At 44.3% G+C, this 24,351-nt stretch overlaps 1 protein-coding gene across 4 annotated transcripts in view; it reads left to right on the plus strand.

Moving 5' to 3' along the window:
• The window catches only part of LOC122543362 (bromodomain adjacent to zinc finger domain protein 2A-like), a 133,422-nt gene that overhangs the window by 47,314 nt on the left and 61,757 nt on the right, over positions 1-24,351 (plus strand). For all 4 annotated transcript variants that reach the window (XM_087985647.1, XM_087985648.1, XM_043681996.2 and 1 more), the window contains 4 exons: positions 2,875-3,465; positions 15,725-15,931; positions 18,256-18,465; positions 23,006-23,257. In XM_087985647.1, coding sequence (XP_087841773.1) covers positions 2,875-3,465; positions 15,725-15,931; positions 18,256-18,465; positions 23,006-23,257 — 1,260 coding nt within the window. The remainder of the gene's footprint in view (positions 1-2,874; positions 3,466-15,724; positions 15,932-18,255; positions 18,466-23,005; positions 23,258-24,351) is intronic.

Raw genomic sequence — 24,351 nt, forward strand, 5'->3', positions numbered from 1 at the left:
CAGGAAGATAGCTTGCACACTAATGGGATCACAGTGAACTCGACACAGTTAGGCAGAGGTAAGGGCAGAGCCTGGGCTGCAAGTTGTCATTCATGCCCTGCACAGCATTGGTGTGGAGCTCCTATAGAGAGTGGGCTAGGAAAAAGCTCCCCGCTCCCAACCCCGCCCAAGCTCTGTCACATGATAGCTCCTTATCAGTTTGCTTCTTGCAATCCTTCCTTCAGTTTTAAGCGATTATGAAACCAGAAATTGAGTCAATATACACACATTATTAGTTCTACTGCTAAAGGTTAACTTCAATCAGGTTTTATTAGTTTGCTTAATTTGATATTGTTTGTCCTTTCGTTTTGCTCCCTTCTAGACCTGAAGGAGTTGCTTAATGCTGAAGGTATAGATTCAACACACACTGGCTGCCCTCCAGTTCCTTGGATCTCTCCTTTTTTTTCTCTCTCACACACAGATGCGCGCGCATGCACACACATTCTCTCTCTCTCTCTCTCTCTCACACTCACACACACTCACACACTCACACTCACACTCACACACTCTCACACACTCTCACACACTCTCACACACTCTCACACACTCTCTCACACTCTCTCACACTCTCACACACTCTCACACACTCTCACACACTCTCACACACTCTCACACACTCTCACACACTCTCACACACTCTCACACACTCTCACACACTCTCACACTCTCTCACACACTCTCACACACTCTCACTCACTCTCACACACTCTCACACACTCTCACACACTCTCACACACTCTCACACACTCTCACACTCTCACACTCTCACACTCTCACACTCTCACACTCTCACACTCTCACACTCACATATATATATATATATATATATATATATCTACTGGCTACTGATATACGGATTTTGGGCAGAATTTCCTCCTCCCTAGCCCAGGGTGCTGTGGGTAATTTCACTGTTTCTCCTGCTTTTATGGACTTGATTTGAGGTTCCTTGCTGTCTTCGTGGTGAGGGCATGGGTAAAAGCAAAGAACAGCTTATAGGAGGGGGCTTGAGTGGTGCAATAGATTAGTTTGAATCTGCTCAGAATGAAGTATTCTCTGCCAGCTACTGTGGAGCAATAGCAGGAGAAGAGCTGCACAAGATAGATGCTGAGAGGACGGGGAAACTGAGGAAATGTAATGTATAAATTGGGCCAGTTTGCAAGTATGTTTTTGAATATGGGTCTTGTGCAAATATGTTCAATGGTGTATATCTTAGGCTCCATTCCCCTCACACTCAACTAGAAAATGAGGAGGGCACAGAATAAAGCAAACTGATTCAACAATCTGCAGCCCTTTTCGAGACACGCAGAGCCAATTGAGGTTAATAGTTCTTCCTCCTGGTTCCTCATTCTTGAAAAAGAAAAGTCTAAAGAGGAATGACATCCACAGTCACAGCATTTACGGCGGGTTTCTGCACAATGAAATGAAATTTTCAGCTGCCTTTGCAAATCTGAGCATACCATAGTTGCTGTTCATGGGCACACAGGGCAGGGCAGCTGGGGAGCTTCCACTGTTAAAGATGCCTTTCTCATAAGAATTGGTTTGTAACGTTTTTTTTCAGGAAAGTCGACTGACAAAATTAATTTTCACTCTGGTTCCTGCAGTTGACAAGATAATGTATTGCTACATGGTTTACATCACAAATGCTGTGCATTTGCAAGGAAATGAGATTAGCTTATCAGATGGTTCCCCTTTAAGAACAGTCACTGGGAGCAGATAAATCCTCAATGGTTTAAGTTGGAAAAGTGAGTCACTGCTGTGATCACGAAGTGAGAATAACAGATTTGTTAAAAACATGCCTGATGAGTGTGGTATTGATTGTTGTGGTGATACATATCTCCTGCTGTGGGACGCAACAATCTTATTTCTGCTCCTTGACCCCTTTCTCACTAAAGTGCTGGCCATTCCAAGTTCTTGCAATGTACTGCAACATTTCTGTTGTTTTTTTCACCTCCCAAATCCTTTCCCACCCTCCTCTGAACTCTGGGGGTTGGATTTTCCATGTCTGGGCTGGGTGTGTTGTCAGTGGAAGAAAGGGGCACGCATAAGTAGTGTGTGTGCCCCGCCCACCACCTTCCCACCCACCCCTGAGGTCAGCCCCATGATATGGCTGTGGAGAAGGTTCCAAATTTTCATCCTTGTGTTCGAATTCCTTCATGGCCTTCCTGTCCCTATCTCTGTAACCTCCTGCAGTACTACAGTGCCCCTCACACCACAGGATTTTCCATTCTACCAGCTGTGTGCCGACTTGTGCACTCGTTTCCCCCTTGCCCCGCCATTAATGGCTGTGCTTTTCAGTACCATACTCTGAAATTGTCTCCCTACATATCTCAGACTCTCCACCTCCCTTTCTGGTGTCGCCTTAAAACCCTTCCCTCCTGATATCTCCTCAGTGGCTTGTCATCCAATTTACTCTGACTATTCTGCTGTGGAACAGCTCAGTATACATTCCTTTTAAATCTGTTACACAATTGCGGATTTTTGTTGTAATCTGTCAATGTTGATAACTGCTGCCTGCATCCAGATCACTAGAAATCATAGAGAGTTGAGGGAGAATTCCGATCAAGTGCTAATTTGTTTCAGGTTCTGACTCCTGATTTCATAAGCAAAAGTGAACTTTGTTTTAATTGACTTAAAGTCGTTCCTATATTTGAACAGGTCAGGAATTGAAAATTATATTTGGGTGTTAAGCAGGAAAGTAAATTTTGATTCTTGCCATTAAAACCAATGTGCGTTATAGTGTATGTTATATAATTACGACACATTGGTGCTGTCCATTGACAGGTTAGGGATGTCACATTCTCAATTCATAATATACTTTCTTTCTCTGTGTTTCAGCTATGAACGGTGAACTGAACGTTAATGGTGTAACTGTTGACTCAGGAGCGAGTACATCAGAGGCCTTCGCTCCAGCCGCTTCATCCCTTGTGATGAGAGACTCCCACCCTAACTCAATGAGCGGGTATGACTTTTTCTGGGACTGCGGACAGTACCAGTCTACAAGTGTGGACAAACTCAAAGAAAAGGTGATGCTGCCCCAGCTGCCTTCTCAAGGTCAACATCAGTCAAACGGTCCTTTCGAAACTGCTATTAAAGAAGTCCCAACTGAGCCTTCTGCAATGCCGAAAAACCTGAAGCTGTGTGATGACAGGACTCACAATTCTACTGGTTTGCATTTTGATCCTTACAGCTTATGTTCGACTCCGAAAATTCACTTTGATATGGTGCAAGAGCCATCATCTTTCTCCCCAAACCATGAGCTCACCAGGACTATGTCTGAAGAAGTTCACTCCTTCACGTATCCTTATGATCACCAGTATGAACACTGTAACTCTCAGCCAGACATAGTAGACCTCGAGGATGCTGACCTGGACCTCTTCTGCAGCAAAGATTATGAACAAGTTGTGGAGCTGGAGGATAAAGAGTCAGGTACAGTTTATATGGATGTAAAAATAGAGGAAAATTACTTGACATTGTATTAGATTAGATTCCCTACAGTATGGAAACAGGCCATTTGGCCCAACAAGTCCATACCAACCCTCCGAAGAGTAATCCACCCAGACCCATTCCACTACCCTATATTTACCCCTGACTAATTCACCTATCACTATGGGCAGTTTAGCATGGCTGATTCACCTGACCTGCACATCTTTGGACTGTAGGAGGAAACCAGAGCAAACCAGGCAGGCACGGGGAGGGGGGAGAATGTGCAAACTCCACACAGACGGTCACCCGAGGGGGGAATCGAACCCAGGTCCGTGGCACTGTGAGGCAGCACTGCTAACCACTAAGCTACCGTGCCACCCCATTGTGAACGGACAGCTCAGGGCAAAATCAAAAGTAACCCCTTCATATTGACTTCATCTGCTCCCAGTTGTGTTTGATGGGAAATGCACTATGCCATGCAGACTAGAAGGAACTTTTGACGGTATTCTTTCATATTTGAGTCATTTAGACAAGGCTGCTCATACCTAGAGAATGTCTCCTTCTGGCTGTTTGGAAAATTTGATGTGTTAAACTCAATTCTCTGCCGCAAAAACATGGGGACTCATGTGTCTGATCCAGGTAGCCAGTCATTGAGAGATAAAGAAGGGTGACATAGCACCCTCTGTGCTGTATTTTGTAAGAACTGAAGGACATTGTTCTTATAAATGAATTTGCAATTTAGGTTTCATTTTCAAATGTCTGTGTAATGCTTAAATGGATAAATTAACTCACAGCACCAGGGACCAGCGTTCGATTCCACCCTCTGGTAACTGTCTGTGTGGAGTTTGCACATTCTCCCCGTGTCTGCATGGGTATCCTCTGGGTGCTCCGGTTTCCTCCCACAGTCCAAAGATCTGCAGGTTATGGTGGATTGGTCATGCTAAATTGCCTTGCAGTGTCCAGGGACGTGTAGTTTAGGTGGATTAGCCATGGGAAATGCGGGATTATCAGGGCGGGGGGGTGGGATTGGGTCTGGGTGGGGTGCTCTTCAGAGAATCAGTGCAGCCTCGATGAGCTGAATGGCCTGTGTTTGCGCTGTAGGATCCCATGAAAACTCCAAAGCAAAGTTCAAGCCTCCGAATACCCGTAGACTCTTGGTTGATCTCCCTGTGCCCCTTGCCAGTGTTTAATTAACAACAAACATAGGTTTTATGATCTCAAAAGGAGCTTCAGCTGAAGAATACTGCTACAAAAGCAAAAGACTGCAGAGGCTGCAAATCCTCAGAGATCGTGTGCGATCTTTGGAGGGCAATGACATTTCGGGTAGGTTCATATCACTTTGTTCAGCGATGTTACTATACATCACTGGAGCAGATGGGACTTGAACCTGGGCTTCCTGACAGTGGTATTACTGCTGTGCCACATGAACCCAACAATGGCATTTCAAGAGAAATAATTTACTGTTTTTCACCTGGTATAATCTCCTTATCCTTGTAAAACAGACCATCCTTCAACTTGCTCTGATCTGAGATGGTTTTCCAGTATGTGTATGATTTCAGACTTGTCCTTAAAAGCTGACATGCAGATGACTGTCACCTTTTTTTTTAATAGATATTTTTATTAGAAATTTAACATTTTTACAAGTTTACAAAAATAAACAAAACTCTCAAGTACAAACATTGATATACAATTAAATCTTAAATATACAATAGCCAAAATTTAACAAAAGAAAAAATACCGAGAAAGAAAATAAAACAAAACTCAACTAACTACTAATCTAACCTACAACTAACCAGAGTGTATATTTAAGTCTCTTACATTATTCAAATGACTGTCACCTTTTTAAAGAAGTAAAGTGAGTTTTAGTCTGTCTGTACTGTAATGACGGGTACGTCAGGTTCCAAGTGATCGATTGTGATCGGGGCCTCTCTAGTTAGTGGCACAGACATTTCTGCAGCCAACAGCAAGACATCAGAATGGTGGGTTGCCTCCTCGGTGCCAGGGTCAAGGATGTCTCGGAGAGGGTGCAGAATATTCTCAGAGGGGAGAGGGACCAGCAGGCGGTCATGTTGGTGCCAATGACATAGAAAGGGAAGGGAATGAGGTTCTGAAGGGAGAATAAAGGAGACTAGGTAGGAGGTTAAAAAGTAGGTTCCTCCAGGATAGTAATATCTGGATTACTCCCGGTGCTATGAGCGAGTAAGGGTAGGAATAGGAGGATAGAGCAGATGAATGTGTGGCTGAGGAGCTGGTGCAGGGGGCAGGCATTCTTGGATCATTGGAATCTCTTCTCGGGTAGAAGTGATCTGTATAAGGACAGGCTGCACCTGAATTGGAAGGGGATCAATATCCTGGCAGGGAGATTTGCCAGTGCTACTCAGGAGGCTTTAAACCAGTAAGATTGGGTGTGTGTGTTTGAGGGGGGCGGGAGGTGGGACTGGGACCCAAAGAAGTAGTGAGAAAAGAGATCAGTCTGAGACTGGTACAGTTGAGAAGAGGAGCAAGTTAAATAATCAAGGTAGGCAAGAGCAAGGCAGAGAACAAGGTAAGATTGATAAATTAAACTGCATTTATTTCAATGCAAGAGGCCTGATGGGTAAGGCAGATGAACTCAGGGCATGGTTGGGAATATAAGACTGGGATATCACGACTTTCACAGACCTGTGGCTCAGGGATGGGCAGGACTGGCAGCTTAATGTTCCAGGGTATAGATGCTATAGGAAGGATAGATAGGGGGACAGGGGTGGCGGGAGTGGCATTTTTGGTTAGGGATAACATTACAGCTGTACTTAGGGGAGAATATTCCAGGGTGTATGTCCTCTGAAGTTACTTGGGTGGAACTGAGAAATGAGAAAGAGTGATCACCTTATTGGGATTGTACTATAGGCCCCCCCAATAGTCAACAGGAAATTGAGAAGCAAATTTTTAAGGAGATCTCAGATATCTGTAAGAATAATAGAGTTGTAATGGTAGGGGATTTTAATTTTCCAAACAGACTCGGACTGCCATAGTGTTAAGGGCTTGGATGGAGAGGAATTTGTTAATTGTGTACAAGACAATTTTCTGATTCAGTAGGTGGATGTACCTACTAGAGAAGGTGCAAAACTTGATCTACTCTTGGGAAATAAGGCAGGGCAGGTGACTGAGGTGTCAGTGGGGGAGCACTTTGGGGCCAGTGATCATAATCCTATTAGTTTTAAAATAGTGATAGAAAAGGATAGACCAGATCTAAAAGTTGAATTTCTAAATTGGAGTAAGGTCAATTTTGATGGTATTAAACAGAAACGTTCAAAAGTTGATTGAGAGGGGCTATTCACAGGTAAAGGGGTAGTTGGAAAGTGGGAGGTCTTTAAAATGAGATAACGAGAATCCAGAGACAGTATGTTCCATTAGTGTGAAGGGAAAGGCTGGTAGGTGTTGCGAATGCTGGATGACTAGAGAAATTGAGGTTTTGGTTAAGAAAAAAAAGGTAGGTAGAGACAGCTGGGATCGAGTGAATCTCTAGAGGGGTATTAGGGTAGTTGGAGTATAATCAGGAGGGCAAAAAGGGGACATGAGATAGCTTTGGCAAATAGGGCTAAGGAGACTCCAAAGAGATTCTACAAATACATTAAGGGCAAAAGGGTAACTAGGGAGAGAATAGGGCCCCTCAAAGATCAGCAATGCAGCCTATGTGTGGAACCACAGGAGATGGGTGCAATACTAAATGAGAATGTCATCTCCGTGTTTACTGTAGAGAAGGATGTGGAAGCGAGAGGACTTGGAGAAATAAATAGTATTATCTTAAAAAGTGTGCATATTACAGAGGAGGAGGTACTGGGATAAAGGTGACAAATCCCTGGGACCTGATCAGGTGTACCCTCGAACTCTGTGGGAAGCTAGGGAAGTGATTGCTGGATATTTGTATCATTGATAGTCACAGGTGAAGTGCTGGAAGACTGGAGGGTGGCTAACGTGGTGCCACTGTTTAAGAAAGGTAGTAATGAAAAGCCAGGGAACTATAGACTGGTAAGCCTGACGTCGGTAGTGGGCAAGTTGTTGGAGGAAATCCTGAGGGACAGGATTTACATGTCCTTGGAGAGGTAAGGACTGCTTAGGAATAGTCAATATGGCTTTGTGGGTGGGAAATCATGTCTTGCGAATTTGATTGAGTCTTTTGAGAAAGTGACAAAAAAAGATTGAAGGCAGAGCGGTGGACATGATCTATTTGGACTTCAGTAAGGTGTTCAACAAGGGTCCACGTGGTAGACTGGTTAGCAAGGTGAAATCACATGGAATACAGGGAGAACTAGCCATTTGGATACAAAATTGGCTTGAAGGTAGGAGACAGAGGGTGGTGGTGGAGGGTTTATTTTTCAGACTGAAGGCCTGTGACCAGTGGAGTGCCACAAGGATCAATGCTGGGTCCACTGCTGTTCATCATTTATATAAATGATCCGGATATGAACATAGGAGGTATAATTAGTGAGTTTGCAGATGACACCAAAATTGGAGGTGTAGTGGACAGCGAAGAAGGTTACCTCAGAGTACAATGGGATCTTTATCAGATGAGCCAACAGGCTGAGGAGTGGCAGATGGAGGTTAATTTAGATAAATGTGAGGTGCTGCATTTTGGAAAGGCAAATCATGGCAGGACTTATACACTTAATGGTAGGGTCTGGGGGAGGGGGTAACCAAACAGAGACCTTAGGATGCGGGTTCATAGCTCCTTGAGGATGGAGTCACAGATAGATAGGATAGTGAAGAAGGCGTTTGGTACACTTGCCTTTAGTGGTCAGAGTATTGAGTATAGGAGTTGGGAGGTCATGTTGTGGCTGTACAGGACTTTGGTTAGGCCACTTTTGGAATACAGGATCCAGTTCTAGTCTCCCTCCTATAGGAAGGATGTTGTGAAACTTGAAAGGGTTCAGAAAAGATTTACAAGGATGTTGCCAGGGTTGGAGGATTGGAGCTATAGGGAGAGGCTGAATAGGCTGGGGCTGTTTTCCCTGGAGTGTCGGAGGCTGAGGGGTGACCTTATAGAGGTTTATAAAATCATGAGGGGCATGGATAGGGTGAATAGCCAAGGTCTCTTCCCTAGGGTAGTGGAGTCCAAAACTACAGGGCATACGTTTAGGGTGAGAGGGGAAAGATTTAAAAGGGAGCTGACGGGCAACTTTTTCACACAGAGGGTGGTGTGTGTGTGTGTGTGTATAGAATGAGCTGCCAGAGGAAGTGGTGGAGGCTGGTACAATTACAACATTTAAAAGGCATCTGGATAGATATATGAATAGGAAAGGTTTGGAGGGATGTGGGCCAAATGCTGGCAAATGGGGCTAGATTAATTTAGGATATCTGGTTGGCATGGATGAGTTGGACCGAAGGCTATACAACTCTATGACTGATGTCTAAATGCAATCTTCCTTTAGTTGCGATGGAACAGAAATTATTTTTTTATATAACTTGTTGGGGTGTACTAAGTCACACATCACTGCATTTTTGGAGCAGAGTAATACATTTCATGCTCAGCTCCTTATGGCATAATCTTCACCCCACTGTGAATGGCACAGTGGAAATTCTGTTGGGAGAGTTCAAAATATTCTGCAGGCTAACATGCTCAGAAATGTCTGTCACACTTCACAAGTGACCATTGGGCAAAGGGCAATATATCCCTTTTTAAAAAAGTGCACTGTTTGATGCATATTTCAGCAATCCTGTTTTAAGCCACTCAGTTTTGTTGCCAATCCTCAATTTGCAAAACCCATTAATCAGATTGCTCAGAAGATTTTCTATACTGCCTTTCAGTAGATATCCTTTTTTCATTCAGTTCCAGACAAGTTAGAATTTGAATAAAATATAATGTATGCATGAAATTATCCATTGCAACTTAGAAATGGTTCCAATGATGTGATCTCAAATAGTCCTGTCCCTTCTCTGCATGGCTGGGGACCTCAATGAGTATTTCCAGTGTGTGTGTTATTTTTAGGATTCTAGTACTCACCTAGATAGTGAATTCCAGTTTTCCAAGTGAATGTCTCACTCTGTGTGTGCAGTACAACTTCAAGAATGCACTCAGGGCAGCCATGTTATGCTAAGTAGTGTGGGCAGGGGCAAGGATGACAGGCAGGACAATATGTGGTGCTTTGTGCTCGACCAGTTTATAACTCGTAGATGTGTACAGTGCAGGAGGCGGCCTTTTGACCCATGGCCTTTGAGGGTATGGCAATACAAGTGAATATTTCCATACTGCTTAAATGTTACGAGAATTCCTGACTCCACTCCCTTTCAAACTGTGAGTTCCACCACCCTCTGAGTGAAAATATTTCTCCTCATCTCCGCTCTTAGCCTTCTACCTTTTACTTTGAATCTATGCCCCTTGGTTACTGACCACTTTACGACTGGGAAAAGTGCCTTCCTATTCACCCTATGTATGCCCTCATAGTCTTATACACCTCTATCAGGCCCCCTCCCAATGTTCACTGTTCCAAGGAAAACAATCCCAGCCTATCCAATCTTTCCTCCTTGCTTAGACCATCCAGCCCAGGCAGCATTCTGGCAAATGTCTTCTGCACCCACCTTAGTGCAATAACATCCTTCCTGTAGTGTGGTGACCAACTACACACAGTGCTGCAGTTGGCTGGAGGGTTTTGTGCAGTTTCAGCATAACCTCCCTGTTCGTGTATCCCATGCCTTGGCTAATAAAGGCAGGTATCACTTCTGCCTTCTTAACCGCCTTATCAATCTGCCCTGCCAACTTCAGGGATTGCTGGATATGCATACCAAGGTCCCTCTGATCTTCAGTAACTTCCAGAGTCCTACCGTTCATACGAGCAATAAATACTGTTCTAGCCAGTAATACCCACATTCCATGAACAAATAAATGATGTAAAATCCTCTGTGCTTACATTTAAATTGGAACTCAAGAATAATTACTCTTCATGAATATACATATCTATGGAGAACAGAAATTGTAAACTAAGACAGAAAATGGGATTTTGTGATGATCTAACATATTACTTTTCTTTCATTAGCATGTCGAGAGTTGAATTCTGAAAGTTTAAATGCTTCACAAATGTTTCACTCCTCTGAAAATTGGGACTTCCGGTTTTGTACTCAGTCTGTGTTAAACTTCAAAGAAAAGGACAGGGCTGCAGCTTCAGGCCCTCCGCCAGGGTGTTTTTGACCTGGGGTGGGGCACATAAGATATTACAGGTGGCCACTGCCCATCACCAAGTGCACTCCCACAATCCGACAGGCCGGTGGGCACTGAAATGAGCAGCCCGGCCACCATATTTAAGAAACAAATTAATGTCCAATTGAGCTTGCCAATTGACGGTGGCCCATGCTATAATGTATTGAGCAGGAGCTACAAGCTACAATATAGAACCAGTTGGCTAAAAGGGCGAGGGGGAGGAAGGGCTGGGAGGAGTTGCCCTGTGTGGACCTTCTCAAAAGGAGGCAGTGCGGGTATCTTGCCAACTGGACAGCTGGCAGGTGAGACTCCTGATACCTCAACAAGACTTCACCCAATGTTTCAATTCGCTGAGATTTGGTGAGAAATGGCATACTGTTTTCACCTGGTCTAATCATCTTATCCTTGTAAAACAGAACAGCTTTTAACTTGCCCTGATTAGTGCAAGGTGATTGCCAGTACGAGTCTGATTTCAGTCCTGTTCTTAATTATTGACAAGTCGTACTGACTGACAAATTTCCGTGTCACTTTTAAAAGGAAAAGTGAAGGGAAAGCTCGTTTGTCAGCCTAGACCTAGATGGTTTCCACATTCTACTGCAGGCTGGTGTGAAGTGTTCTGTTAGTGGAGTTGGAAAATGGAGTTGAAGACTGGAATTTTCAGCTCCACACCTGTCCTTATTCTGGAGGGATACTCACCATTGAAACAACTAAAGATGATTTGGCCAAGGACTCTTACTGCAACCCATTTTGATGACAATGTTCATTTTTTAAAAGGGAAATGGCAGCAACATATGAAATGATAACGAATGAATGCACATTTAAAACATACTGCATTGGTGAGTGAACACCATGAAATAACCGACCTGTTGGCAATGTGAATATAAGATCCAGAAACACTTGGTGTGTGTGGGTGGTCTGGGAGCATTCTTTTTCCCATGTTGTTGCTCGTGCTGAAACAAAAGACAGCAAGCCAAGAGACTGAGATTTTCTACAGTATACATACGTACTTCCCAGCATGCATTGCTTAAGTTGAGTTGCAAGTGGGTGGGCTGGGCCTGGGTCCAAAGAGAAGATACTGAAGTTCAGGGATATCCATGAATATGTTCAAGAAAGAATTGGTGATTGGAAGATGGAACAGGAAAGTTCATGTGTGTGAATATATATAATAAGAAAATGGGGATATATAATGAACACAGGGATGTTATACTCAGTAACATGCCAAATATTGTATCTGTATTAATTCATGTGAATGGTAGGTTTGCTTACACAAGCAGACGTCACTTGTTACAGACTCAAACCACACATAGCTTCTGAGCAGCAAGTGAAAACTCTCAATCGTTACACTTCCCTCACCAAGCAATTTAACTCCATATGACCTCACCCTGCTTACTGAACAGGAATTAAACTTTGTGGCCTTAACAGGATACCGCTCCAATTTAGCAAAATAATATATTACACGTTGCAAGGTGTAATTCTCTTCACCTTATAAAACAGCATGTCATCGCCTTCGTCAAAATAGTTTGTGCAGTGTGTGATTGTCCATCACATTTCAAGTGTCAAAATATCCATTTCTATATCATGTGTGCATTTCTTTGACTCAAATTTCATACAAATAGAATGGCAAAGACAACATTCTTGCAGCAAGCATCTAACTGTCACACCACAATTGCCGTATTTGTTATAGGTGCCACCTTGTTATGGATGCAAAGCACTCAACAAGAGCAGGAACACCAGCCATTGATCTGAATCCTGAAAGTTACAAGCCAGTTCAAGAAACAAACATAAGAAATGCTGGAGTAACTCCTAGGTGGTAGTAACCTGTCGTCTTGAAACACCGCAGTCCTTTTGGTGTGGGTACACCATCAATGGTGTGAGGAAGAGAGTTCCAGGATTTTGATCCAATGACATTGGAGGAATGGCGATATATTTCCAAGTCAAGATGTGATTGGCTTGGTGGTCTATCTACTGCTCTTACCCTTTGAGATGGTAGTGAACATAAGTTTGGAGGTTTTGTAAACAAGCATCTGCACTGAGCTCACAGCCCTAGCGATGAGCAATGTCACGAGATGAAATAAATAAATGAACACTCTAACATAGGAGGAAGTACATATTAATTAAAAGCATTATACTCAGCAATACTCCATGTTCTGTTATTAACAGACATGACTGTTTTTGCTGAAAGGAGAAAGTATTTTAAGGAGAAAATTCAAAAGACAGTTATGCCCTTTTGTGTTCTCAAAATGTCCTTCATGGTTCAGGAGGAATTGTAAGACTCCAGCCAGGTATATGAGGAGCAAGAAAATCAAATCTTTTGGGCAAAAGCCCTTCATCAGGAATTTGCTCATTCCTGATGAAGGGCTTTTGCCCGAAACGTCAATTTTCCTGCTCCTCGGATGCTGCCTGACCTGCTTGCATTTCCAGCACCACTCTAACCTCCAGCATCTGCAGTACCCACCTCTGTCCAGCCTGGTATATGACAGGCATCCTTTGCAATCAATGGCTGCTCTTGCCACAGACTTCATTTTGAGCACTGTGCAAGGAAAGGGAGCAGGCAGGATATACAAAAATGAATGGTTTGATACTTTGGTCTTTGCATGCAGTGCACTAGCCTACTGCACCCATGTCTGATAAACATCGAGCTGGGTTTGCTGGAGATACCCCACAAGATTCATCAGCACCTGTAAAACAGAAAGGACAGCTTTACCCTCAATCTCCCAACCATCTCTCTTTCTGAAGGCGTTAAAGTACTTATTTGAACAATGCTCTTCATCCTTGTATCTGAACGATGAAAGCAACATACCATAAACAAATGGGACTAAAAACTGGAAAGTCCGTCACCCAGCTGAAGGGAAATCAGGGAGGAGGTATTGAAGCACAAGCTTCCAAAGCCATTTCTAAACATGAGTTGTACCAAGGAATTTGAGGATGGTGTACGTTCCAGTCCCAATCAGAAAAGAAGGACTGCCTTTAGAACCCCTTGCACAGAGAGCTATGGGGGCAGAGCCCTTGTTTATATTTAAGGCTGAGATAGAATCTTGATCAGTCAGGGAATCAAGGGAAAGGATAAGAACTGGATAAGCCATAAAATGATTAGTTTTAGGTTTACTGGGATTAAACTGGGAAGGCCGGATTTAGAGCCATCATTTGTAGCAAACCATTCCATGTTCTGGTAACCCTCTACGTAGCAAAAGTCTTCTAACTTTGCTCATTTTCTAATGATCCTAAGGATTAATAGAAGTACCGCACACCCTAATATAATTTTAAAGGCATTTGGATCAATATTTGAAAAGGAAGCTGTGGGGATAGGTCAAGGAAACCAGATTTGGAGTAGAAAGCACCAGTTGAAGAGCTATGGTGAGCCCGAATGCCTGCTTTTTGCTGTGGTTTCTATCCATGAACCAATACTTGAGTGAGAATCGGTGTCTTCAAGGCTGCGGTTGGAGAGTAGCTGATGTTGGGAAAACATTGAGGAGTCATAAGATAAGAGCCCATGGTGTCAGAGGCAGTATATTGGCATGGATAGAGAATTGGTCAATGGGCAGGAAACAGCAAGTGGGGATAAGCGGTTCTTATTGAGGTGGATAACCTATAATCATTGGGGTTCCACAGAGATCAGTGCTGGGAGCACAACTGTTTACAATATGTATGAATGACTTGGCGGAGGGAAGCAAGTGTACTGTAGCCAGATTTGCAGATGACACAAAAATGGGTGGAGAGGCAGGTTGCAAGACGAACACAACCGTTTACAGAGATAGATTAAGTAAGTGGGCAAAAGGTTGGCAGATGCAGTATAATGTGGGAAAATGTGAAGTTGTTCGTTTCGGAAGGGACAAACTAAAGAACATTGTTTAAATGAAGAAAAACTGCAGAAAGTTGCTACATAAAGGTACTTGGGGTTAGTGGTGTACATAACACAGAAAGCTAGTAGCACATACTCAGGAAGGCTCTGTGAACGTCAGCCCTTATTTCACGGGGGTTGGGGTATAAGAGTAGAGCAATCTTACTGCAACTGCACAAGGTGCTGGTGAGACCACATCTGGAGCACTGTGAGCACTTTTGTTTCACTTATTGAAGGAAAGATATCATTTCATTGAGAGCAGTTCAGAGAAGGTTCACTAGGAAGATCCCTGAGATGGAGGGATTATCCTATGAGTAAAGGTTAAACAGGTTGGGACTCTACTCACTGGAGTTTAGAAGAATGAGATGTGATCTCTTTGAAGCATACAGGATTCCTAAGGGGCTTGACAGGCTAAATGCTGAAAGGATGTTTCCCCTCATGGGAGGATCTAGGATTACAAGGTATACTCTCAGAGCAAAGGGGCACCGATTTAAGGCTGAGATGAGAAGGAATTTCTCCTCAGAGGGTTGACTGCCTTTTGAACTCCTTGCTGCAGACAGCTATGGAGGCAGAGCCCTTGTGTACATTTAAGGCTGAGATAGATAGAATCTTGATCAGTCAGGGAATCGAGGGAAGGGGCAGGAAAATGGTGTGAGGAATGTCAGATCAGCCATGATCCGGTGAATGGTGCAGCAAGTCCGAGGGGCCAAACTCTCATGGAATACAGGGAGAACTAGCCATTTGGATACAGAGCTGGCTCCAAGGTAGAAGACAGAGGGTGGTGGTGGAGGGTTGCTTTTCAGACTGGAGGCCTGTGACCAATGGAGTGCCGACTCCTGTACCTATTTCTTATGGTGTTAAGAAATAAAAATGCTGAAAAGAAATATACTGTTTTTAATTGAACAGAAGAGGCAAAACGTGCACGTCCCTCTTGGGGGGATACAAGCAGGTCACACTAACAGCGGCTTGCAATATGCTTATTTTAATCAAATTAACACTCTGTTAAAGTAGTGGCAGTTTTAAGTATTTGTAAGGTAATACTTCATGTAAAGCGATTTTGTTTTTCAGTGCTGTAAGTTGCCTTGAACCCTTTCAATTTCCTAAATTAAAGAGAACTATTTGAAAGGTTTGGTTTTTCCCTTCTCCCCAAAGTGAGGTGTCATCCAGGCCAGCCCATGACTTGCGTCTAATGCTGTGTGTTACTAAAAGAAATGGGATGCTACAGAATTAGAGAAGGTTTGTGTCTCTTACAGAGTCCAGGCGGAGCTCCGGTGGCATCGAGTCAAAGATGGAGGAACCGAAAATGCCGGCGAACCAAGACATCTCTATCAATCCCCTCTTTGACTGCGACGGTGATCACTCTTTGGAAAACTCTATCACATTCAACATTCCACTCAAGGAATTTACTCATGATCCGGCCTCAGTTGTAGTGATGCCGTACACCTCATCATATTTCATGGGTAATTAAACCTTGTACAATACATAACTTGGCTCTGAGGCAGCATTCACTGTTGTGGATTTGTATGAGCTCAATTCTCAGTGAAATGAAGCCTCACATTTTACTGAATGCATTCCCTCTGTTATTGTCTTTTGAAGCCCAATAACGAAATTTGACGACTGATCTCTCGATTATGAAAGTTTTTCTCCGACAGCTTCCTACAGTAGGAGGAAAAGGGCCATGAGCCTCTTTAACTCTTGGCTCGTGGAAGGTCTGAATTTATGTTGTGGGAAGGCTGTATAGGACGCAACTGCTCTTTGGTACCTTGGACTATTCTTCATGTGTGACTGCTGACTATGAGTGTTGGGCATTTACCTGTGCAGAGCACTTCAGTGAACTCTCATTCTGCTCTCTTCTGACATCCCACTCATTGTAGCATTTCCCAGTCATTGGTCACTGGGTGGTGCTCAGGAATAAAGACATTTCCCCCACCACGATCCGAATCTGGTGTACTAGAATATTACAGTGACCAAATCGCTGCCCTAGCTAAAAGCAACCAACTAAGGGGACGAAATGTCTGCAGCACAAATTCCCAGCTCGGCGAACAGAACCACAACAGCAACCAACTCAGTGCAAATGGCAACTGAACTCCAAGGAGCTCTGACAATGTACATTAAGACTGTAGCTTTTCAGGTTTGAATGGCTCAGTAGTAAGCAGCTAAAACATCTCCCCTCTGAGTCACTGGACCCAGCTCCCTTTTAATTGGCCACTTTGTTAAAAGGGTACTAGTTTTATGAATTCCTTTCCATATGTCAAATCAAAAGCCTTTCTGATAATTTGCAGAGTCTAGTGATTAGTTATAGAGTTGTACAGCACAGAAACAGAGCCTTCGGTCCAACTTGTCCATGCTGACCAGATATCCTAAATTAATCTAGTCCCATTTGCCAGCACGTGGCCTATACCCCTCGAAACCCTTCCTATTCATATACCCATCCAGATGCCTTTTAAATGTTGTAATTGTACCAGCCTCCACTACTTCCTCTGGCAGCTCATTCTGTACATACACCACCCTCTGTGTGAAAAAGTTACCCCTTAGGTCTCTTTTATATCTTTCCCCTCTCACCCTAAACCTATGCCCTGCAGTTTTGGACTCCCCTACCCCAGGGAAAAGACTTTGTCTATTTACCCTATCCATGCCCCTCATGATTTTATAAACCTCTATAAGGACACCCCTCAGCCCCCGACACTCCAGGGAAAACAGCCCCAGCCTATTCAACAGTCCTGTAGCTCAAACCCTCCCACCCTGGCAACATCCTTGTAAATCTTTAATGCACCTTTCAAGTTTCATACCATTGTCTGAAGGCAATGACTCTAATGAGAACGAATTGGAAATTCCTGAAAAGCACAGTGCCTCCTTCATTCTCATTGACTGCTGTACATTTTTCCATGGTGATTTTACCCAGAATATTGCATTTCCATCCTGCTTAGTTTGGACAGTTAGGTGTGCATTGGTGTAAACATCCCACAACGTAGCATAACATCAGAGCCTTTCGCCACCGATAGTCAAGGATTGTGAGCTTACATGAGAAGAATCCTAGTAGTGAACCTGTTCTGTTCTCTGTCATACCACACAGTTGCCATTGAGAGATGGTAAATAGAACAACTTCAGTGGTTCGCTGTGTTACTGATCCATACAGACCATGAGGATTAGAAATGTCTTGGTTCATCTCATTTCCTTAGCCAGTCTTGGGTAGAACACTACAATTAGGATCCAGGGCTCTTGGGCTAGAAGTGTGGATTTCTGTTCCTTATCACTACCCAATGCTTCTCCACCTCCATATCTCGCTGATATAAAGTACCTATGGGTAAATATCAAGTACAGGATAGGCTCACCTGTCATGGCTCCCACATCAAATAGTCTCGATCTAGACTCGTACATGAAGAAAGGACACTTAGATAGGAGATGACAGTGCGACCAACACTCCTGGAATCTATTCAGGAGAGGAAGGGTGAAGAGAGGGAGGGAATAAAAGGAATTGTGGAGTGGATGAGAACGTTTTAGGTGTAGTTTGGCAGTGGGGATGGAGGTACGGTAAAGGAGAATGCTGAATTTGTTTGCCCTATCTTGATCTCTCATGCCTTCCCTGAATGTGAGATTAGTTCTCAGCCATCTGACTATGCTGCTCCACGACTAGTGAATTAAAAATATGTAAGAATGTCTTGAAAAAATGTAGTGTCGACTCTTACCTGGACTATCTGAAGATGTCATGTCTTGGTCTAAATGTGGTGGAGGTTTCTTAACTTGCTCACTGTATGATAATTTCCTTTATTCACTAATTCTGCAGGGCTCTCTGGTGAGTCAGATAATGAATTGAATGACTGCCATGATGCAGAGGTGAAAATGTCGCTGAAGCAGGATGTCTCCACCTTCTCCCTCTCTGACTCCACACTTGCTCCTTCTCTAGAAAGTTTGAATCTTTTCAAATCTTCATTTAATGAAACTCAGACCTCAGCCTCCCTCCTGATGACTCCACGTTCATCATCACCAAGAAAAGGTAATCTGATTCCCTTTTAAAATTCTTGAGTTTTTTTTTAGATTAGATTACTTACAGTGTGGAAACAGGTGCTTCGGCCCAACCGACCCTCCAAAGAGCAACCCATCCAGACCCATTCCCCTACATTTACCCCTTACCTAACACTATGGGCAATTTAACATGGCCAATTTACCTAACCTGCACATCTTTGGGCTGTGGGAGGAAACCGGAGCACCCAGAGGAAACCCACACAGACACGGGGAGAATGTGCAAACTCCACACAGACAATTGCCTGAGGCGAGAATTGAACCTGGGTCTCTGGCACTGTGCGGCAGCAGTGCTAACCACTGTGCCACCGTGCCGCCCTTGCCACCGTGCCAGTGTCGGTGAGCCCAGCATTTTTTGGTCATCCTGAATGTCCTGGAGGAGGTGGTGGTGAGCTGCTTTCTCGATCCACTGCAATCCATACAATTAGCAAGTTTTGAGAAGATTTGTAGCTCAGGTTGAGGTTTTGGATGTATGTTTGCTCGCTGAGCTGGAAGGTTCGTTTTTCAGATGTTTCGTCACCATACTAGGTAACATCTTTAGTGAGCCTCCGAATGAAGCACTGGTGGTGTAGCTTGCTTTCTATTTATATGTTTGAGTTTCCTCGGGTTGGCGATGTCATTTCCTGTGGTGACGTCATTTCCTGTGCTTTTTCTCAGGGGGTGGTGAAAGGGATCCAAGTCAATCTGTTTGTTGATGGATTCCGGTTGGACTGTCATGCTTCATTCAGAGGCTCACTGAAGATGTTACCTAGTATGGTGACGAAACATCTAAAAATGAACCTTCCAGCTCAGCGAGCAAACCTACATCCAGATCCATACAGTGTAGGTAGAAGAAAGTGAGGACTGCAGATGCTGGAGATCAGAGTGGAAAAATGTGGCGCTGGAAAAGCACAGCAGTTCAGGCAGCATCCAGGGAGCAGGAGAATCGCTGTTTTGGGCATAAGCCCTTCATCAGGAATGTGGGGGTGGGGCAAGGGAGCTGGGCGATAAATAGGGGGGTGGGGCTGGGGCTGGGGGGAGGGTTAGGAAGGTGCTTGGTGTAGGTAGACCCACAATGCTGTTAGGGAAAGAATTCCAGGATTTTGACCCAGTGACATGACGGAACGGCAGTATATTTTCAAGTCAGGATGGTGGGTGGCTTGGAGGGGTACTCACAGGGGGTACTGTTGCCATGTCTCTGCTGCCCTTGTCCTTCTAGGTGTGGGGAGTGAATGTTAAGCTGGTGGATGGGATGTCAACCAAGCAGCTTGCTTACCTCTAGATGTTGTTGAGCTTCTTGAGTGTTGTTGGAGCTGCACCCATCCAGGCAAGTAGGGAGTATTCCATTACACTCCTGATGCATCATATAGATGGTGGACAGGCTTTGGGAAGTCAGGAGATGAATTACTCATCATAGAATTCCTATATTCTGACCTGGTCTTGTATTTATACAGGCGAAAGTGAGGAGTGCAGATGCTGGAGATTAGAGTAGAGCGTGTGGTGCTGGAAAAGCACAGCAGGTCAGGCAGCATCCGAGGAGCAGGAGAATCGACATTCCTGATGAAGGGCTTTTGCCCAAAACATGGATTCTCCTGCTCCTTGGATGCTGCCTGACCAGCTGTGCTTTTCCAGCACCACTCTCTCGACTCTTGTATGTATACAGTTCAGTCCAGTTCAGGTTTTGGTCAATGGTAATGACAGGATGGTAGGGGATTCAGCAGTGGTATAAACAGTCACATTCTCTCTTACTGGAAATAGTTATTACTTGACTCTTGTGTGGTGTGAATGTAACTTGCCATTTGTCAGCCAAGCCTGGATATTACTGCTCCAGTATCTGAGGAGTCGCAAATGGTGCTGAATATTGTGCAGTCATCGGTGAACATCCCCATTTCTGACTGGAAAGGTCAGTGGTGAAGCAGCTGAAGATTGTCGGGCTTCGCACACTCCCCTGAGGAACTCCTGCAGAGATCTCCTGGGCTGAAATCTTTGACCTTCAACATGCACAAACATTTTTTGTTGTTCTGGATAGGATTCCAACCAGTGGCGAAATTTCCCCCAGATTTCCATGGACTCCAGTTTTGCAAGAGCTTTTTCCTGCCACACTTTGTCAAATGCTGTCTTGATGTCAAGGATAGGCAGTCTCCCCTCACCTCTGGAATTCAGCTCTTCTGTCCGTGTTTGGATCAAGACTGTAATGATCTTGGGAACCCATCAGCTTGGCAAATCCAAACTGGTATGTTTGATGAGTAGATTATTGTTGAAGTGTTTCTTGGTAGCACAATTGACAACAACTTCCATCACTTTGATGATGATTGTGAGCAGTCTTGTGTGGTGGTGTTGAATGGGTTGGATTTGTTCTGCTTTTTTTTCCAAGTTCAAGTACCGGGGTCATTGTTTTTCCCTGCTCTGGTCAAAACGTAACTCCACAAAAGGGGTGGCATGGTGGCTCAGTGTTTAGCACTGCTGCCTTACAGCACCAGGGTCCCAGGTTCGATTCCAGGCTTCGACGACTGTCTGTGTGGAGTTTGCACATTCTCCCCGTGTCTGCGTGGGTTTCCTCCGGGTGCTCCGGTTTCCTCCCACAGTCCAAAGATGTGCAGCTCAGGTGAATTGGCCATGCTAAATTGCCCAGAGTGTTAGATGCATTAGTCAGAGGGAAGTGGGTCTGGGTGGGTTACTCTTCGGAGGGTCAGTGTGGACTGGTTGGGCTGAAGGACCTGTTTCCACACTGTAGGGAATCTAATCTAATCTAAAATGAACGAACAAATGCATATAACAAATGTTTCTTTGCAAATTCACAGCCTTCTGTCTTATTCTGAGCTGTCTCTCAACTTTTTTAGCCTTGTTTCTAGTCCTGGAGCACAAGTCTGGAAATCTGTCACGGTCCATAGACTTTGCAGTATTCAGTCCCTTCAGCTGTTCTTTGATATCACATGGAGTGAATCAAATTGGTTAAAGACTGGCACCTGAGACACTGAGAACTTCACGAAGTGACTGAAATGGATCATCCATTTGTCACGTCTGGCTAAAGATGGTTTGCAAATGCTTCAGCATTGTCTTTTGTACTAACGTGCTGAGCTCCCTCATTGTCGAGGATGGAAATGTTCGAGCGGCCTCCTCCAGTGAGTTGTTTAACTGTCCACCACCATGAAGGACTGCATGTGGCAGAACCGCAGAGCTTAGATCTGATCCACTGTTTTAGGATCGCTTCTTTATGTCTGTCTCATGTTGCTTCTGTGGTCCAGCATGTACCTGGTGCTGCTCCTGGCATGATCTTCTGCATTCTTCATTGAATCAGAACTGATCCCCTAACTTGATAACGCTAGAGCGGGGAAAAATGCCAGACCACGAGGTTACAGATTGCAGTTGAATACATTTCTGCTGTCGGTGGCCCACAGCACCTCGTAGATGCTCAGCCTTGAGTTGTTATATCTTTTCTGAATATTATCCTATTAAACACACGACACATTGAAAGTGTTCCGTTGGGGTTTTGTCACCACAGGACTGTGCAGTGGTCACTCCTACCAGTATAGTGTTGGACAAATGCATCTGCCACAGGTAGATGAGTGAGGAGGATGTCAAATTGGGTTTTCCCTCCTGTTGGTTCCCTCACCATCTCCCAGGTGCAGTCTAGTTGTTATGTTCTTTAGGACTAAGCCAGCTGAGGCAGTAGTGATGCCACTGAGCCACTCTTGGTGATGGGTGTTAAAGTTCCCCACTGAAGTGTACTCAGTGTATCTTCCAACATGGAAGCTGAAGGCAGTAGCCAGTAGGACATGGGCTTCAGCACTTCAAGAAGGCAGCTCATCACCACCCTCTCAACAGCAAATAGAGAAAAGCAGCTAGAGTGATGAAAGAAGAGAAAATTAAAGGACAAAATAACCATGGGCTGGATTCCTCAATTTCTTGTCATATCCTTCCATTAAGAGCTCAGAAATGGAACGCCTCCCTCTTAAATTTGCTCTTGCAAAGTGCCTTGGCTGGAAGGTTTTACTACATTAAGGCTTTGTACAACTGTAGCTTCTTCGCCGTATTGCCTGCCTCGTCAACAGCCAAAATAAGATTGAGATGGTGAAAGCCAGTAGAACGGAAGGAAAAATATGACCCACAAACATCGGTTCCCAAATGGTGACCACAGCTGCTATTACAAAGCACCCAGTATTAGTAATATTGGATATCAAATTGGATTAATTATTCAGCAACAAAGAATATTCACAAATCCTTTTGAAGGAAAGAGTGCCCAGGGAGGTATTTTGGCTTGGAGACACCTACTTATTCTTTAGGCTACAAGATTAAATTTGAACTTGAACCAATCCTTGTCTTTGTCAAGTTGTGAGTCAGCACTTGTTTTACTGGTTGGGGCAGGGGGGTGGTGACGTGGGGTGGGGAGGTAGGTAAAACTTGAGCAAATGTTACTCATTTTTCTATTTTGGAGCAAAAATGGTATTGATGCCCTTTGAGATATCGGCTTGTGCATCTGTGAAAAGCTGTTTATGCCAAATGTAATGGTGCTCCTTTTTTTAAATTTTGTACAGATCTGACTGTCTCAGACAGTGAAACCGATGAGTGTGAGGATCCTGATGCTGCAGCAGTAAAAATCCTTTCGAAGCTGGTCATGTCAACTCTCACGCTGTCTGATGCTGATGCTGACGGCCCTGGTGCTCCTGAAAGCAACAGCGCCCGCTCTCTGGAATCCTCCACACTCTTCAAAACCCCTGTGAAGAAAGAAAAGAAGGATTCTGTCCCACTGACACCTCTGACGCCATCATCCTCTGCCACAAGTAAAGGTGAGTCATGACTTAGCAAGTTCTGTCAAGATATAAATGCTACCCTTTTTTTTGTTAAAAGGAGGCCTCTCTGAACCTATGATTTTGCAACAGAGTAGAGCAGAGGCTACAGAAATCGGCACTGATTTTGTAGCTACATTCCTTCTTCGGAGATTTCTCCCTCTCTCTAATGGGTTGCTTCTCTCCTCGTGCTGTGCAGCAGGCAGGTGACTGGCTTCTGAGCTTTGGTCATCAGTGCTACGTGAGGTGTACGAGATTGTCTTGAGCTGACTCTGCATCTAAATTTTCCCTCCATTTCCAGGAGGCACTGATGCCAATTATAACACCCCTTTCATTCGCCCTAGCTAAAATCAGCTCGTCCCACGCAGACCAGTGGCCTTTCTGGTCTGTGGAGCTCAGCTGTGCATTGACACAGGAGGCTACCGGGGGGAGATGCCCTTGCTGTGCTTTTTAAGCTAGTTCCTCTTCCTGGCAAAATTATACATGAAGGGCCCCACAATTCTGCGGCAAATCCAACCAAATTGTGCAGCTTGAGAACGCAGCAGCAAGTCTGTCCACTGTTTGAGAGCAGTGTAATTTATTGTGTGTGTGTGTATATAGAAAGCTTGGGATTGAAAAGCAGTTTGCTGTGCTCAGCCTCTGAAAGCCCATGTATTGGTTAATTGTTTACAGTTATAGCTGCCACTTTAAACCCAGCCAGTCTCATCTGGCTAAACAGAATAATAGGATGCCTACTGGCAGCTGGCTAAGCCATTAGCTTTTTGACTGAAGTGGTAGCATTTACGACAGTGTGTTTTCCAATATGATGTGCAGAGCTCAGGCATGTTCAAGCTGTTATTTCCCAATCTTAAAGTTTGATGTGACAAGATTGAATAATATTCATTTGTTTGAAGTGCCGGTGAGCTCAAAGCCCGTTGATAGACAGCTGCAGTTACTACCCAGTGTTCCACTCAGCGACAAAAGCTCAAACCACGCCCCATCCCTCTCTCTTCCTCCCCACCCCACACATTAAACCAGCAAGGAGCTGCGTTGCTTCAATTGGACAATTTAATCTTGAGGCTCTGTTCGTTGCATCCAGAAGTAAAATTGCAAAA

Source organism: Chiloscyllium plagiosum, unplaced genomic scaffold (assembly GCF_037043375.1).
Source record: "Chiloscyllium plagiosum isolate Xiang-an unplaced genomic scaffold, Cpla_swu_hap1 HiC_scaffold_53X, whole genome shotgun sequence".
Taxonomy (NCBI): Eukaryota; Metazoa; Chordata; class Chondrichthyes; order Orectolobiformes; family Hemiscylliidae; genus Chiloscyllium; species Chiloscyllium plagiosum.